The sequence below is a fragment of the Cyprinus carpio genome, chromosome A5 (genome assembly GCF_018340385.1).
Source record: "Cyprinus carpio isolate SPL01 chromosome A5, ASM1834038v1, whole genome shotgun sequence".
Lineage (NCBI taxonomy): Eukaryota > Metazoa > Chordata > Actinopteri > Cypriniformes > Cyprinidae > Cyprinus > Cyprinus carpio.
This window is the reverse complement of record NC_056576.1, coordinates 13341225-13360345: the sequence shown is the minus strand read 5'-3', so window position 1 is coordinate 13360345 and position 19121 is coordinate 13341225. Positions and strand designations below refer to the sequence as shown.

At 38.2% G+C, this 19121-nt stretch overlaps 1 protein-coding gene across 3 annotated transcripts in view; it reads left to right on the top strand.

Moving 5' to 3' along the window:
- Positions 1 to 511: 511 nt before the first annotated feature.
- The window catches only part of LOC109090376 (rho guanine nucleotide exchange factor 9-like), a 38623-nt gene continuing 20013 nt past the window's right edge, over positions 512 to 19121 (top strand). Inside the window, exon 1 of one of the 3 annotated variants that reach the window (XM_019104184.2) lies at positions 512 to 706. In XM_019104184.2, coding sequence (XP_018959729.1) covers positions 698 to 706 — 9 coding nt within the window. In that variant the 5' untranslated portion in view covers positions 512 to 697. Of the gene's footprint in view, positions 707 to 753; positions 1443 to 19121 lie in introns of those variants that run through there. The other 2 variants (XM_019104185.2, XM_042753953.1) reach the window with 2 other exon arrangements.

Here is a 19121-nt window from a genome sequence, read left to right as displayed (position 1 = left end):
GCCTGCATCTGATGTTTAAATAATTGTTATAAACAATTTAAAAATGAATAGTGTCCTTTAAAAAAAATAAACATAACTCTATACTGTTATGTTCCATTGAAGTGTTTGTTTATTAAAACAAAGTAGTTTACAAAGGCCCTGGACACATTGCAGGTTTTGTGTAATTTGCCAGGTTGTGTTAAAAAGATATATAGATATTCTGCGTGCTGCCTGCGGGCCTCTGAATAATATCAAACACCATGCAATTTTTCTTTGTTTTTGCTTATTGGACATTTTCTTTTCTGCACTGAGATGATGATGTGAGTTCCCAAGAGCCAATAGTTCAGCATTATTTTTATTTATTTATTTTTTTTAGATTATGTAATGTTTGTAGCCTCCTCAATAGCAGAGTGAAGCACCCCTTCTTTTGACTGATGGTTGGCTCCTCAGTGTGTGTGTGTGTGTGTGTGTGCAGTGTGCACAAGCGCCGCCCATACTTCAGCTCTATTCATAGAGAGAGAGAGAGAGAGAGAGAGAGAGAGAGAGAGACGCAGACTCCCACCTCGCCGTGAGAACAGAACGGTGTAGAACCGGACGTGCGCTTCTCTTCCATAAACCGCGCGTTGCTAACGGGGGCGCGGATACAGGGTTGCAGCTGGCGTCGGGGGCTCGAACCTGCGGAAAGGACACGGATCCAGGACCGGGACTGACCCTGAGGATGATGAAGGTGAGGTTGACTGTGATGCTTACCGACGGTCTCTGTTAACGGATACGGAAAAATAAGGAGGTTGGAGAGAGGGGAGGGTGGATATACACGAGCTGAATAGAGGTCACGAAAGCGCGATGTGACATCTCGACAAAGTGAAGTATTCGTGTTATTCACCTGGGAGGCTGCGAGTTAATGGACGCTCCCCCTCGCGCCGCTCTCCGTCCGCTCGCGCGGAGAGACTCGCACCGTTCCAGTGCTATGGAAACTGGAGAGATGGAGCGAGCGCGCGACAGAGGGGGATACCCAGCACCTCAGCGCCGCCTCGGGCATGTCAATGACGTTGGTATATTTTGCGCTCTCCTAAATGTGTCACGGTGCCCGTTAGAAACTGTTCACCTTTAATTGAAGCGCGACGTAGGTGCGTGCGCAAAATCCGTTGTGTTTTCTGCTTCTGTCGCTTAGTCGTGGTTGTTTCTGAGGCGAGTCCGCGTTTTCTCGTTTATTGATTTTAAGCGACCGGCATTCCGTAGTGAAGTGCTGGGGCGCGCGCACGCGTGCGTCCGTTTCATTTATTTTGACAGACATGATCATTTGTGCGCAGTTTATCTGTCAAACGCGGATTTCGGGGTCGAGGACGAGAATTGCAAGCTAGGCCGGTGATGACGCTGTTCTGGCCTCTGTCAAACGTTTGAGAGGATAAAAACCTTTAAAAGCCGCGAGGGGTTGCGAAGGAGGCCGACGTTCCGTTTGACATGTAAGTACTGTGAAGCTCGCGCAGAACCTTCTCGCGGACAAAATGCGCGAGTGGCGAACGAGCACGTGAAAGGACGCTCGCGTATTTTGTTTCCTTAGGGGGAAATACTGAGGTGTGTCCGCGAGCTGATCACAACGCTCTGATGATCACAGGTGCCTGGCGCCTCTCACATCTTTAAATTCCTACAGTATGCGCCATCCTACACCATCTTTGGTTTCTCTAATGTTAAATAGTTTAGGTCTGTTATAGAGAAGCTACTTATAATCCATTGAACTATAAGCACACTACATTTATAAACTAGTGATGGAGCTGGAAGAGAATTTGTATGTCTATGGATCTATTGTGCGATCAATGTATCCAGGCAGTTGCACCTGATTGGTCATATATTGAGGCCATGCCCTTTTGCACACCCCATTCATCCAAGGTTCAGGTTATAAACAAAAGAGAAGTTGCCATTAAACCTGTGAGATTCCGTTGCATGGTTTGTTTTAATCAGATTTCACACACTTCTTGTGCAAATAGATGCTAGACTGTAGTAGGGGAGTGTTGTAATGAATTTCATTTTAAAACCTACATGCGGTACAGTTTGTCCCTAAATTGTGTAAAGTACACTATCATGGACATTTTAGATTTTGTGCCTAGACTTTATTTTTTTGTGTGTGTGATAATCAAATATACTTGTTTAAAATAATTATGCCTTGCATTTTAATTCCAAATGGTAAACAAAAATTTTTAGTTATGAACAGCAAACCAAAATGTCAACAAATATAGAATTGCATGAGAAACAGGTTAACAAATCGAAACTGACACTGTTTGTTTGTGTTTAGGTGTAATTGTCACAAAAGTGGCTTGTACACTGTTGTGCATTCTTTGTTGGTCTAGTAGAAGTTGGAAAGTGCTACATCCCTTCTTCTCTGGTCAGATGTGATTCTTCTTTGTTTTTAAATGTAGGTGAAACTTTTGTGTTGACGTTAAATGAAACAAGAGACCCAGACGATTCAGGTGATACCAGTTATTTCAGATGTGCAAGACCTTCCAACCTCAAAATAGGTTTGAAATTTTCTGTGCAGTTTTACTATTTCTGTACAGAAACTTACAGATTCTGTGTGCTTTCACCTCAGATCAGTGATGGTCATGTATGATAGGGATTTCACCATTTCTATTTGGTTAAACTGATGGTGTCCCAGCATGCTTATCCTCTACCTGACCCCTTCTAGAGGACAGAGGCATTTGGCTATTCTCATTAAAGATGATTATGGAATCACTGCCATCAGCTAAAACGTGATTCAGCTGAATCATTCCCTTGAACTCATGTTGCTCAAACCGTCAGCCTTAGAGTTTTGTGTGTTCACGCTGCAAGCACATATTTGCAGACTGGGGTTTTGTTGTGCGTTGGAGCATAATGGTTCGGATGCATCCCACTGAAGTGCTGAAACCGTTGACTCACTGTCTCTACGGAGAAACAATATTGCTCCCGAAAACTTCACCAACAGTGTGCTGCATCAAACTCCTTCGTAATACTTCAGTTGGACACTCAAAGCCACAATACATTATCTATATACATACCCCCATACACAAAAAAAAAAGGTACAAAGGCTGTGAGTGGTGCGGTACCTCTTCTAAAGGTACTCTTCAGGTACTGATATAAGGTACTAATAAGCATCTTTAAAGGGTAAATAATGAACAAAGGCGTATGTTTTATAATACTGTCAATAGGTGTACCTTTTGACAGCTTTTGTACCTTTTTCTTAGAGTTTAATGACCTGTTTTAATTTTAAAACAGACTATAAATGCTTTATTACCTGCCGCTATTCCTCTAAAGTCGTGGGGAGTCGTGGGGAGTCGTGGCCTAATGGTTAGAGAGTCGGACTCCCAATCGAAGGGTTGTGAGTTCGAGTCCCGGGCCGGCAGGAATTGTGGGTGGGGGGAGTGCATGTACAGTTCTCTCTCCACCTTCAATACCACGACTTAGGTGCCCTTGAGCAAAGGCATCGAACCCCCAACTGCTCCCCGGGCGCCGCAGCATAAAATGGCTGCCCACTGCTCCGGGGTGTGTGTTCACAGTGTGTGTGTGTGTTCACTGCTCTGTGTGTGTGCACTTCGGATGGGTTAAATGCAGAGCACTAATTCTGAGTATGGGTCACCATACTTGGCTGAATGTCCGTCACTAAAGCAAAGTAAATATTACATACAGCTGTAACTGCCATGTGATATGAAGCCACTGACACACCAAACATATTAAGCAATGTGTTTATGTTCTGTCATATAATATTAGAAACACCAGATGGGAAATTTTAGCATATTGTCACATGTAAAGCGGTTGTACGCACACATTGCAATTATGCATTAAGACATCAGTTAGCACCGGTGTGGGATGTTGAACGCTGACTGTCATTCTGTATTGCTAGGCTATGGCAGGATATTTCCCTTTTGCATTAGCATGCAGTTCTTCTCTCCCAACAGGTCTGAAGCACCTGTTAACAGTAAAGGGAAGTCTGGGAAATGTACTGCCAATGCAAGAGTAACTTGGACTTGAATGTTGCAAATGACATCATACAGTTTGTGTTATATGCCCTAGAGACAGATTCTCTGCCTTCTTTTAGTGCGAAATCTTGCATGAGTGCATATGTTGGCATATTCGTTAAAACAGAATCTTACGGATTCACTTTACATCCTACTCTCGAGACCCCAGCAGCCTTTAATCCTGTCCTCTGTAGCCATCTTAAAATGCGCTAGATTCAGCTCGGAAACACTTACGTAAAAGGTGATTGCAGAACAGCTAATGTTTGGAGGTTTTCTAGATAGTATGCTGCTTCTGACCTCACGGTGCATGTTTTAGGGGTGCGTTCTGGCCTTTCAAATCAGCAGCTTGAGGTTTCAGGACTGTTCCACTGAGCTGGTGTACGGCATTCACATGGAGAGGCATGTGCATCCAAAAATATGACTACGTAAGTGTGGGAAAGAGCGGGAAAATCAAGAGAATGGCCAAATTTAGAAACATCTGCACTGGGAGCATAGGCTGGGAATCCTCCCACCCACACACACAAGCACGCACACATGCCTGTATCAAACACACATATCTTTTGCATCTTTAATGGCTGAAAGGCTTTTGTGCATTTTCTCTGCTTGTGTTTGTTTTAGGAACCGTGTGGGCAGGCAATGCTGCATGAGTTTAAAGCATTTATAATCTAAATTTAGACTTCAAGAAAAGTGCAAAATGTTTTATCAGGGTGATTCATATCAATGTGGAGGGAATAACAGGCTTAACAGCATCATATGGCTAAGCAGCTCAGACTCGAGTAGGTCCTTAAAACATTTGTTCATAATGTTACTTTGCTGTCTGCACATTTAGTTTCTTTTATTATCTCTCCCAGCAAGATATGATGAGAATTAATGACTATATGTTTGTTTGTGTGTGTATGCAGTTATGAGAGCTTAATCCATAGCGTAGCAGTCTATTTTAATGCAATCTCTCTCTCTTCTGTTCTTTCCCCCCTCTCTCTCTCTGTCTCCACGTGCTCTCTCCTAGACTCCTAGCCCACTGTACTCTGATTACATAATCGTCCTCCCCAGTCAGGTGTGTGTGTGTGTGTGTCTATGGTGAGGCAGCATCCTCTGGTCTCTTAGATGTTATGTTTTCCTTTTTTCCCCTCTCAATGGAGAAGGATGCTGTGCTATAGTCCTCTGAATTATAGGGCTCTTCTGTCTGTGGTGCAGTAATAATGATACTGAATGAACGAGACACTTTATTTTCTGTTCAGACACCCAAAGCTCCTTGTTTTGTTGAAAGGAACTCAGGTAAGCGGCATCTGGATGGAGTGATGGCAGTCAGTGAGAACTGAAGTGCTGACAGCAGCTGTTCTGCTGGAAGGGTGGAGATATTAGATTATTGGACATGGAATGTTGTTAGAGGGCCTAATGGGTCATTTGGGCCAGATGTTGAGTTAGACACCCTGTTGATTATTTTTAGCCTCTGCTATGCCATTTGTCTCATCTATCTATGTCTATCTATCTATCTATCTATCTATCTATCTATCTATCTATCTATCTATCTATCTATCTATCTATCTATCTATCTATCTATCTATCTATCTATCTATCTATCTATCTATCATTCTGTCGTTCTGTCCATATGGCTTAAAGAGCAGGTCAGATGGGTTTTTGAAAAATCTCTCTTTTGCAGTTTATAACGTAGCTATCCTTAAATGAAAACAATCTGCAAAGTTGTTAATCAAAAAAGTGCATGATAAATACAGATATTGTCTCTCAAAAGAGAGAGTCGGTTCTGAATCGCCGTAACGAGTCGTTATATTTTCGACTCTTTTGCCTGTTACCAGTGAACGTCACTGGGTAACACATTTGCATAATCCCCGCCTGCCCGCGAAATACGAACAGAGTCTGATCTGTCCACAAACACTTTTGCTATTAGTGCGTTTACATCATGTTGAGAAGACGCGGTGTTCAAGGATACCACAGAAATACAATTCGAGCCTTTTGTTGTGTGCTTGTCATTTTATCAAGAACTGCTTCTCTAATCTGGGCTTTTATCTTCGTTGGCTTCTAATCTTCTTAATTTGGACTAACAAGCTCTCTGAACCACGACCTGTAAGTAGTACGATTGATACGTTAGGTGTACATTTTCAATTGAGTGCTCAAAATATATATTTTTTTGTTTCCAGGTAAAGCACGATATTACTGTCTTACTGAAGTAGTTCTAAAAATTCGCAGTGAACCTAAGAATATGTCGATTATTGTAGACTGACGTTGTTCTAATTACTTTGTTTAATAATAAAGAATGTAGTGTAGCACACAGACTTTATAATAATTGTGAAACTGCTGTTTATTGTGCTGCACTGGCAGTTACAGGGTTAATGCAGGAGAGATGAGTGCTCCTGTGATACAACTGTTCTGCGTTCTGATTAAAAGTTAAGACCAAGCGTCTTTTGTCTGTCGTTCTTCAAACATTACAGTAGACATATTTTGGTTTAGAAACTGTATTGTTTAATCAGTTAGTCACGTTAGCACTCGGCTAACGTATCCACCTAGTGTTCACAGTTTAGCAGCTAAACTTTAGCTGTGGGCACGATTCGCTTGCATAAGTGTTTTTGGTATTTTACGTCATTATAAGAACGGATTGACTGTATTATTGTTTTATGTAAAGGTGCTTTGTCAATGGTAGCGCTGGCCTAACTGGCTCAAGGACTCATCTCTGTGCCAATCACAACAGGTTTGGCCAGCTGACCAATCAGAGCAGAGTAGGCTTGAGGAAGGGAGGGGCTTGCTCCGAACTTGCTTGAAACGAATCATTTCCTAATCATTGGCAAATGACTCTAATATTAAATGTATATTCTGAGAAAATTACAATGTTTTCTGACCTTAGATGCATTTAAACCTGATGTAGGGGACTCCAATACAATATTGGGACACTTTAAAATAACATCTGACCTGCTCTTTAAACCTTCAGACTTCAAAGTTTTAAAACTCTTTTCAAAATTTTAAACAAAGCTACATTCAAATTTGGTGTTTTTAGTTAAAAATTAGTCATATGAAGTTCTTTAAATTTAATGCTACAATATGTAACATTTTTATTTTTCAAAATGTTCAAACTTTATATAATGGGCAAGTCCATAAATCCATTTTCTAAACCGTGTTTTTGTCTTATCCTTAATCACTATGGTACGTCTATAATAAGTGTTTATATTCAGACTATTTTAGACCTGTCAGGATGACAACCACTGTGAAGTAACTCAGTACCTGTGTGACTCATATTCATAAACAGAGAGAAGTATCTTCAGCTACAATGTTCTTCCGCAAGGCACATTCAGTTTTGTTTATTAATGGCAATAGCAGCAAAAGTTACATAGTGTACCTAAAATTAATTGTAATTCTACTTCCTTACATTCACATTTGAATTGCAGTTCTGATTCCACATTCCACCTCGATTCAAATTCAGAAATGGTCATTTAAAAGGCATTTTCAATTCACTTTTGAACCCTGGCTATGAGGCATGTTACATTTATCTAAAGCCAGAAGCCAGAGAAGACAGAATGGTCTAAAACAGCAAGTTGAGATCATCTCTTGTCAGATGTCAGTTTAAGAGAAACCTCGGTCAAATGTTTAACAGATGCCCATTCAATTAACCTGTAATCCATAATCAATTTAATGTGTGTGAGGCTGTTGACTAAAGGACAGCACATTTGTAGATTTATGCAGCAAGGCGTACACACAGAGAAAGAGCTACTGAGCAAGACAGTGAGAGAAAAAAAGAGGAAGAATGTTCCTGAGTACAGTTCATTCATGCAGGAATTAAGGCAAAGGAGGAATGAAGAGACGACAGATAACACACACACACACACACACACACACACACACACACACACACACACACACACACACACACACACACACACACACACACACACACACACACACACACACACACACACTAAGTCATGGCCCTCTAATGCTGGTGTTACTGTACTGCTGTATTCTCACTGTTTATGAACAGATTGCCTCGGTTTGGCTCTTATAGACACACTTTCATCCCGCTAAATTCAACACCATCCAATCTGATAATCTCCGGGGCTGTTACATCATTTTAGTGTGTGTGCGGTGTAATTTTTCAGTGTGTGGTTGATAGCCTACTGTACAGCTCTGATACATGCAGTGCCACATAATAATATCTCACATGAGAATAAGCTGTAGATGAATTTGAATGTTTATGGTGGTACATGGTCCTCATCAGCTGTTTTCTTTTTCTGTTCTAGTGTGATCTGATGCTAGCTGGGACAGGAACACAGCTTTTCCACTGCAGTTTTTCTGACTGATTTGCATAATCCTACTGCCTACTGTTCCCTTTAGAGAGAGAGAGAGAGAGAGAAGCACATTGCAACATTATTGAGACTGCATTGAGAGACATTTCTTAACTTCTTAGACGTATCTTCTTCTTAACTTAATATTTTGTTTTAAAATAAATCAATATTTATCATTTGTTTCCTTATATTAGTGATGAATTGGTTGAACCAATCTCTGAAAGATTTCACTGACTCGTTAAACGCTGAACTTTTTCCTAATGAGCCAAGAACTGATGAGTTAGAGGATAGCACAAACATTTGGAGAGAATTAAGGAAATATGTTTTTGGTTTTACTGTATGACAGTTGGTAAATAGCTTGTATTTTATTAAAACACAAAATTCAGTCAAGTTTTAAATGAACTTCATGGATTCCTTTATGTTTTTATGAGTTGAATCATGGAACAAACAACAAATCGAACTGTGAAATTATAATAAGTACACTCTAAAAAATGCTGTGTTATTTTGTTTTAACCCAAATGCTCAGTTCAGCCTGTTGGGTCATTTATTGGGTTATTTTTTTTAAATGTACCCAGGTGCTGAGTAGTTTGTATTACATTGTATTCCTATCAAATTATTACTGTATAAATAGGAAAACATCTGTAATCTCACGTTTCCTTTTTTGTTTAAATGTATGTCGCAGTTAACATCTGGTTGGTATGCTAGCCTTCAACAAACGCAGCATTCACCAGATCTGCACTCAAAGCGTACAAGGCGCCGGCGCCAAGTGGAAGTTTTACCTCCCACTAAATGGACTTTATGTTGTTTTGGTTCTGTTTGTGCGCGGCAGTCGTCCCTGAGGCACAATACTCACACGTATAACACAAGTTCATAGATCAGGAACAAAAATTAATAAAAAAAACAAAAAACAAAAAAAATTTAATAAAAAACCCAACACAAAACTGAAAATAGCGCAACAGCCGTTCACGGATGACGCACAAACAGAACCAAAACAACATAAAGTCCAGGCCTGGTCCTCTTTCATCCTCCACTGTTGTTACTCCTCCTTTTATCCTTTCGGAGCTCCTCCGTGGGACTCAAGACCGGTGAGAGGCGCAGGTGTCGCTCATTATCATTAACTCCACTGGCCTCGCTCCGTTCCCACGGCTCTCGACCCGGCCCCGCTCGTCATAGAGCACTATTGATCTAGTGTGCTATTGTTGTTGCGCTATGCATTTGACGGATTATAACTCTATTGTCTGACAGACAAGATGGCATGAAGTAAAGCTGTTTTTGATGTAACTTTTTAAACACAAATAAGTCATGATTATAAGTAGGGCTGCACAATTAATACAAATTCTAATCGCGATTACAATTATGGATGCCACAATGACGTAATCGTTCAAAGCAGCAATTAAACGTTCAAAGTCCACTTATGTTATTCTGTGTGCTTAAGATGCATTTTTTTCTTCCTACATGTTATCTTAAGGGTTTTTCCCATTATTTTAATTTTAGTTTTAGTATAACATTATAATACCATTCATATTTTTACTTTTTTTATAATTTAAAGAAGAAACCAATCTGATGTATAGTTGACATTTGAGGCTTAATACTTTAGTTTTTCAGTTAAAATGTGTTTTCAGCTTGTTTATTTTCATATAAAAATATGGCATACAATTGCATTAAACAATGGTATAAACATCATTCAATTTAAATTGTGATAATCGTTATTAATAATCGCAATTCACAATTTCCAGGGAATAATCAACAATTATGATTTTTGTCATAATCGTGCAGCCCCAAATTATAAGTCATTTAATGAACTGGAATAGCCTACTGATAGCAGTTTTCTTCTCACAGATTCCCATTGGCTGCTCTCGCTGCTCCTGCACTCTAAAAATAGCTGGCTTAAAAATAACCCAATTGGCAACCCAGCGCTGGGTAAATAATGGACAGAACACATGCTGGGTTAAAGTAACCCAGCATGCTGGTTTACACATTTTAACCCAGCAGGCTTGGTTGTTGAAAAAAAACCCAAGATATTGTAATTTTTACCATTTATGTGTTTGCATTTTTGTGGTTCTGGGTTATTCTTGCTGGGTTATTCTCATAATTTTGCTTATGCTTAACAAAACAATCATGGATTAATAAATAATGAAGAATACATGTTATTTAGACTGTTAAAAAATAATTTTTAATGCCATCTGACATTTGTACCAATGACAAACGATATGCAATTTTCTTTTTTTTCCAGCAAATGCAAAAATCACAGAAATACAGTTGAAATAAATAAGGAAATTAGTTCTGAATGACATGTGTGTGTCTAACTGTTTAACTATTACATTTTGACATGTTTAACTATTTAAATACACAGTGAAATCACTTTGTCTATTCAAATTTAAAAAGACAGAGAATGCAAAATCATTTAAACAGGGTGTCCGCGGGTCCTTAAAAGGTCTTAAAATGTCTTAAATAACTTTTTCCTAATATAAGGCCTTAAAAAGTCTTAAAATGTCTTAAATTCGTATTCGATGGGTCTTAAATATTTTTGGTCACATTACCGCTAATATATTAAGTCTGATGGACCTAATGACGGTTTACAATCATTGGACAGACCGAAGATTTTTTCTTCCCCGCAGGAAAATTACTACGTCATCAGAGAATTGCAGTAAATTAGCAGAATACAGAATACAAGTTCGCGCTGAGGCTCACTCTGTTTGTCTGTTTGTCTCTTCGTGAGAGACTTCAGAACAAATGAGCGTGACGGCACACATAAACTCAGGAGAAACACACTGAGGTAAAAATTAAAATTGTTTAGTTTATTCATAACATGATATAGTTAAGTAATACCAGGACAAGTGAGCTATTTAGCTCAATATTCGTTAAGTCTAGTCCGCTTGCGCATTTACACTGCACTCTTTCACTGCATGATAACCATATACAGTACAAATGTAATATTGATTTTTAACAGTTCAATAAACTAGAGGTTTTATTAAGAGACTTACGTTTTAGACACCATATCGCCTATTTATGCTCTATTTCGCCAACAAAAATAATTCCAAACAAATCCACAGCGCTGTTTTGCATCTTTGAGAAACATTACAGCGTTGCCATTTTGTTCCTGAATGAATCACCCTTTTAAATGATTCGGTTCAATCGCAATGACTCACATATTAACAGTGACTTTCTGCCTCCTGCTTGCGGTTTTAATTTCACATTTAAAGTATCTTTTCATTTTTTTTTATTATTATTTCAAATATCAGTATTCAACGTTTTATGTTTAATATATCAGATTATTTATGCATTTGTAACTGCAGGTGAAATGCATACATGTTTTGCATTAAACAGTATGTAAATACTTCTAAATGCCACTTCAGGTGCAGCTTATGTCTGGATTTTAAAGAGGAATTTTGTTGATACTGATTTCATTTGCTTAATAACAGCCCAAATGTCTTATTATTATTCTATTATTCTAATTCATTGATTAAATGTAAGATTTTGACTCAAAAGATAATGCACAGTTATGGAAAAAATGGCTTTATAAAGGTAAAATGCCCATAAATGGTAAAAATCAATTTAAACTTATTAGAAAAGATTAATTTCTATTTGACCACCACACAGAATATGAAGAATATCAAAAACTATAGGAGTCAGCTGTCCACAAAAGTCCTTAAGATACCCAGCATGATAGCATACTCAATCAGTTGAATGAATGATTCAGTGACTCACTCATTAAGTGACTTACCACCTGCACTTACTGGTAGTTTAGTTGAGAAGTATGTTGGAAAGTATGCATTTTTCCCCACAACCTTTCTTATTTGTATATTCATAAATGCATTTAAAACATTAATCTAATAAACATTATTTATTGCAGTTGTAATTATTTTTATTTGCAGTGTAAATTATTTAATCTGTCTTGTAGCAGCCCTATAGTGTACATTGAATTTATTGATAAATTGTAATAATTTGACATGAAAGATGATGCATACATCTAAAAAGGTTAAACATAGGCCTTGGTACAGGTAAATCATAAAATATGCAGATTTAAGTATGTAAAAGCTGATAGAACAGAACACTGATGAAAATATTGCTTCAGAATAAATTGTTTACTCCACCAAAAATCTCAGTAATGCAGTTATTTTGCAGGGATATTTTGTATGGAATATTGTCTGCTGACATTAAAAGTTTACTGTGTATTGTAGTAATAAATATAATTTATTACAGCAATGATATTTTGTTTTCTTTCTAATTTAAACACATTAAATATTACATATGAATGTAATAAAAAATGGAAATATAAATAATATTTCTATTAAAAAAACTTAAAATAATAAAAAAATAAAAATATAATAAAAATTGATTATTATAAATTGTTCATGTCTGTAGAAACCCTGTTTAAAGATGTCCTAAAATTTATGTCAAGTATATAAAGACTCCTAGGTAGATGCTCACTGCCTAGGGTAGTTCAAGGTATAGTTCACTCAAAAATTAAAATTCTGTCATTTATTACTCACCCTCATGTCATTACAAACCTGTAAGACCTTCGTTCATCTTTGGAACACAAGTTAAGATATTTTCAATGAAATCCGAGAGCTTTCAGACCAGGGTGAGTAATTAATGACAGAATTTTCATTTTTGGGTGAACTATCGTCAAACACTTAGAAAGCTTTGAAGCAAAGATCTACAGCTGGGAGCAGTGTGCTCTGCTATAGAGACTGTCTACTGAAGGATATACCAGACAATTTTCAAAAGGAATTACATATTATATTTTCAATTGTGTTTTACACAATTGCAAATCTTGCATTACTGTTTGCGTTTTCACGAATGCACAGTGACTGCCAAATTTCAAATGGAAAAGCAAAGTCCATTTGCAACTGTATTTTCCATGTATTATGAGTAATGAGCCTGGTATATTTAAAAAATACAGTGTCAAAGCAGCTTTACAGTATTAAATAGGAAAATAGTGTGTAATAATGCAAAAGCACAACAGTAAATACTCAATTTTCAGTTAAAGTCAGTTTATCATTGATTATGAGATTTATTATACAGCTCAGTCCAGTTCAAATAGTATCTGTGCAATCAAGTCGACGATATCGCTGTAAATGAAGTGTCCCCAACTAAGCAAGCCAGAGGTGACAGCAGCAAGGAACCAAAACTCCATCGTGACAGAATGGAGAAAAAACCTTAGGAGAAACCAGGCTCAGTCTGGGGTCAGTTCTCCTCTGGCCAGACGAAACCAGCAGTTCAGTTCCAAACTGCAGCAGAGTCTGATTGTGCAGAGGACTCAACTGCTTCCTCTGGTCTTGTCCCAGTGGCCGTCTGAGGCAAGGTCTTTACAGGGGATCTGTATCTGAGGCTCATCTAGTTGTCCTGGTCTCCGCTGACATTCAGGGCTGTAGAGGTCATCTCTAGGTGCTGATCCACCATCTGGTCTGCATACAGACTAGATCCGGATAAATGCAGTGACTATCTGATCTGGATACTGACTGGATCCGGGTGGCTACGGTGACCTCGGAATAAGAATGAAACAGACTAATGTTAGAGTAGATGCATCATAACAAGTACATTGGGTGTTATCAATTACCACGTCTGCTTTTTCACTGTGTCGCACATGTAACCTGCCAAAACTCAAATGGAATCGCAATTACTTTAGCATCTGAATTTCCAAAGCCTCACATGGAAACCTGTCAATCTGTGTCAGGGGTGGGACCATACTATGGGGCTTGTTTGTATTGGGAGGTGACGTCACTCACAGACAATTGTGCCGAATGCTTTGAACAATGAAGGTAAAGACTCTACTAAAGGCAGCTGCCACTCCAAGAGATGTGTGGGAAAGAACAGACAGTGTAACCCGGATCTCCCTACAGGTCCTTCTCAAAAAATTAGCATATTGTGAAAAAGTTCATTATTTTCCATAATGTAATGATAAAAATTAAACTTTCATATATTTTAGATTCATTGCACACCAACTGAAATATTTCAGGTCTTTTATTGTTTTAAAACTGATGATTTTGGCATGCAGCTCATGAAAACCCAAAATTCCTATCTCAAAAAATTAGCATATCATGAAAAGGTTCTCTAAACAAGCTATTAACCTAATCATCTGAATCAACTAATTAACTCTAAACACCAGCAAAAGATTCCTGAGGCTTTTAAAAAAGTCCCAGCCTGCTTCATTACTCAAAACCGCAATCATGGGTAAGACTGCCGACCTGACTGCTGTCCAGAAGGCCATCATTGACACCCTCAAGCGAGAGGGTAAGAAAGAAATTTCTGAACGAAAAAGGCTGTTCCCAGAGTGCTGTATCAAGGCACCTCAGTGGGAAGTCTGTGGGAAGGAAAAAGTGTGGCAAAAAATGCTGCACAACGAGAAGAGGTGACCGGACCCTGAAGAAGATTGGGGGGAAGACCGATTCCAGACCTTGGGGGACCTGCGGAAGCAGTGGACTGAGTCTGGAGTAGAAACATCCAGAGCCACCGTGCACAGGCGTGTGCTTTTGAACCAGAAACAGCGGCAGAAGCACCTGACCTGGGCTACAGAGAAGCAGCACTGGACTGTTGCTCAGTGGTCCAAAGTACTTTTTTCAGATGAAAGCAAATTTTGCATGTCATTCGGAAATCAAGGTGCCAGAGTCTGGAGGAAGACTGGGGAGAAGGAAATGCCAAAATGCCTGAAGTCCAGTGTCAAGTACCCACAGTCAGTGATGGTCTGGGGTGCCATGTCTGCTGCTGGTGTTGGTCCCACTGTGTTTTATCAAGGGCAGGGTCAATGCAGCTAGCTATCAGGAGATTTTGGAGCACTTCATGCTTCCATCTGCTGAAAAGCTTTATGGAGATGAAGATTTCGTTTTTTCAGCACGACCTGGCACTGCTCACAGTGCCAAAACCACTGGTAAATGGTTTACTGACCATGGTATTACTGTGCTCAATTGGCCTGCCAACTCTCCTGACCTGAACCCCATAGAGAATCTGTGGGATATTGTGAAGAGAAAGTTGAGAGACACAAGACCCAACACTCTGGATGAGCTTAAGGCCGCTATCGAAGCATCATGGGCCTCCATAACACCTCAGCAGTGCCACAGGCTGATTGCCTCCATGCCACGCCGCATTGAAGCAGTCCATTTCTGCAAAAGGATTCCCGACCAAGTATTGAGTGCATACCTGAACATAATTATTTGAAGGTTGACTTTTTTTGTATTAAAAACACTTTTCTTTTATTGGTTCGAATGAAATATGCTAATTTTTTGAGATAGGAATTTTGGGTTTTCATGAGTCTGTATGCCAAAATCATTATTAAAAACAATAAAAGACCTGAAATATTTCAGTTGGTGTGCAATGAATCTAAAATATATGAAAGTTAAATTTTTATCATTACATTATGGAAAATAATGAACTTTTTCACAATATGCTAATTTTTTGAGAAGGACCTGTATATTCTTGGCACCTTACACAATAAATAATTCTGTTGTTTTAACCCCAAATACAGCTACTATCCCCTGCTAACAGTGGGGGCCACAACGGTACTATTGGTCAATATTCACCATTAACCAAATGCTTTTTACCTGAGGAATAAAATATAGGGTAAGATGCAAATAAGCAAATAAGAGTAGAATTGCAATGTTGTTTTGCTGATGTGCATTGACGTAATTTGTATGATTTACATGTCGATATGGACAACTGCAGGCGTTTACATTAGAGCAGAAAGTCGTATTCACTTATTTTAACTCATTTGACTCACTTTGTTAAAATTTGCTTTTTAGTGACAGAAATTACTCTTTCCTGTAGTTATAATTCTGCCAATTTAAAATAATTATTAATGAAAACATTAAATAAACTTACCTTAAAACTGTTGAAACCAGTGGCTTTGCCCCCGTTGTCCTTCCAAAATGACAGTTACCGGAGCGATTTAATACGGAGCCCCGCACATGGCATGCAGGAAAAAATAGTAGACTAAATCGTGTGCACGATATACAATTTCATTCCCTCGATTTATAAATTGTGCGCACGATTTACTAATTCGTTCCCTCGATTTGCTAACGCGTGCACACGACTTATAAATTGAGAGAACGAATTTGTAAATTGTGTGCACAATTTGGCAAATCAAGGGAATGAAATAGTAATCCGGTGCACGTTTTAGTACATCGAGGGAACGAATTAGTAAATCATGTGCAGGGCTCCGTAATTTAAACATCTTCAAGGCGCGTTAAATAACCCAGTGCTGGCCTGAAACAACCTAGCGTTGCAACCCAGCAGGTTTAACTCAACACCTGGTAAATTGAAACTACCACAAAGTGTTTGAAAAGTAATAAAATAACCCAACAAAATGACCCAACAGACTCATCCCAGCATTTTGGGTTAAAAAATAACCCAGACGTTTTTAGAGTGTGTCATGTCCTAAAACCTTTACTGAATGTTTTTGAAGATTTTATGGTTGTAAAAGACTGACTTGACATTGAATAAAAAAAAATGGTTTTTGAAACAGATTTTAGAATGCATTTTTATTATTTAAAATAAAAAACCTTCAATTGTTTGACTGATCCAGCACTATGTCAAAACACAACCTAGCAAATGGGTTAATATATAAAACCCAACAAGCTGGGTCAAAATAACCCAGGATGTGTTCTGTCCAATAATTACCCAGCGCTGGGTTGCCAAATAAGACAGAAATGGTTGTTTTAACACAGCATTTTTTAGAGTCTATAATTATTAATAAAACATATTCTAAATATATTAATGAAGCAATATCACACAAGCAAGAGTGTCTCAGGCAATCACAGCCGTCTTGATATTTACAAAAACAGCACAACAGCAAATGTGATATTGCTTTTATACTGTAAAAGTGAGTGAGCAAGAAGTTATTTTTCGAATAACATACATTTTAGACACACTGTTGCCAGTTATTTTGTCAGTTTTTGCTTTGCTAATTAAAATAGTTTCAAACAAACGACAGCAGAATTAACAACCGCAAATCACTTTGAAACACAGTAATGCCGTTTCGTTGCTGAATGAATTGAGTGAATCATTCAGTGATTCACTTACATAAACAGCCATTTGTTTCTTTCCTGCATGAATCAGAGTGTTTGAATAAATAGGTTAAATGAATAATTGAGTGGTTCATACACTCACTTGTTGCCACCTACTGGTGTAACAATGTTACAAAGTCTGAAAGTCTGAGAGTCTGAAAGATCCCCACTACTAATGAAAGAATCAAAATTTCAGGTAATACAAGTAATACAAGTAATACAGATGCAGTCACCATATCCAATTAGAAACACGCACAAGACACAAATAATGTGTTTACACAAACACAGATACATATCACCTCTGAAGAAGATTCTGTACGGTAGATAAAAGGAATATTGATGGTGGAACGATAATTCAAACCCTTTAAGGCTATGTGTATCTGTATGTCATTGCACACACACACACACACACACACACACACACACACACACACACACACACACACACACACACACACACACACACACACACACACACACACACACACACACAGGGTAATTCAGTGCCCTGTACACTTGAACAGCAGTAATGGAGTTTAGATATCAGATCAGTGGAGAACTCTTCCCATTTACCCACAGTGTGTTGTGACACCGAGATAACAACTGTGGTGTTGTGTATCAAATGCAGTTGCTTTATACAAATCAAACAGATTTTACTCTTTCTGCTGACAACATAACATTTTTTTTCTCTTTAAATGCGCAAAAGATAATTTTTTTACAGCTTGACTGCCTCTGAAACAGAGAGAGAGAGAAAGAGAGAGAAAGAGAGGAAAAGAGCCTGGAGTTGTGGGGGTGAAATCTTGGAGCTGATTATGTATGTGTGTTTCTGTGTAGAGAATTACTCAGCCATCATCTCAAGTCACTGTCATGGGCTTGTATATGTGAAAGTCAGCAGGAAGCAATACTATAATGCATCTCGTCTTTACTCGAGCATGGATGCCATGGTTACTCAAGCACAGCGTCTCTAAGGCTCTGTGACCTTGTACATTGCCACTTCCTTCCTGTATGAAAACAAACCGTGAGATCCAGTTCATTTCAGATCTGATTTGGAGCTGGTTCAAAAGAGACTTTGGTGACAGCCACATTCTGTATATTTCATTAAATTAACAATCACAATGGAATGTTTTGGCCAATTTGGTTGAGGTGTGCTGTTTGAATGGAATTGTAGTCAATAACTAGCAGTCTGTTATAACCACTGATCTATTAAAATGATCTATAAAAGTGAAGCCACCGTGCCACGATATTGGTCTTCCCTAGTATTCCCATACATTTTATTGAATTAATAGAAAATCACACAATTTTAATGAGAAAACGTATGCTTTGTATACGCATACCTTAATTTGTCTTGTACAGTTATTCACAGTTTATGTAATTTTGTTATAATGTATTTATTATACAGTAGGCTAACTGCAGATGTTTCAATAATAATTTCTTCAACAGCACACATTTTGAAGCAGGTAATGATTTAAACACTGGTTAAATTAATAATCAATTCAACATATATATACATAACATTTTACGGTAATGATAGTAAAAAGTCTGAAATAGATGTTGCTCAATCAGGACATTAAAAATATACACATCATAACTTATTCAGAGAAGTAATGCTGACTACATGAACTTGAAGACATAAAGCTTTATTTCCAAGATTTGAATTTCAAAACAACATAAAGCAATATAGTAACAGAGGGTTGTATTGCATCATTTATTGTATATTCAAATCAATTTCTGATACTAATGCCAGATATATATTCTTGTTTAATATTCCCTGCATAATTGCATACATAAAGAAATATATTTTATGTTAGATCAGTTACCGGTGTCTGTAGTGTGCAGCTTGCACACCCATCTAAATGGTTTGAATA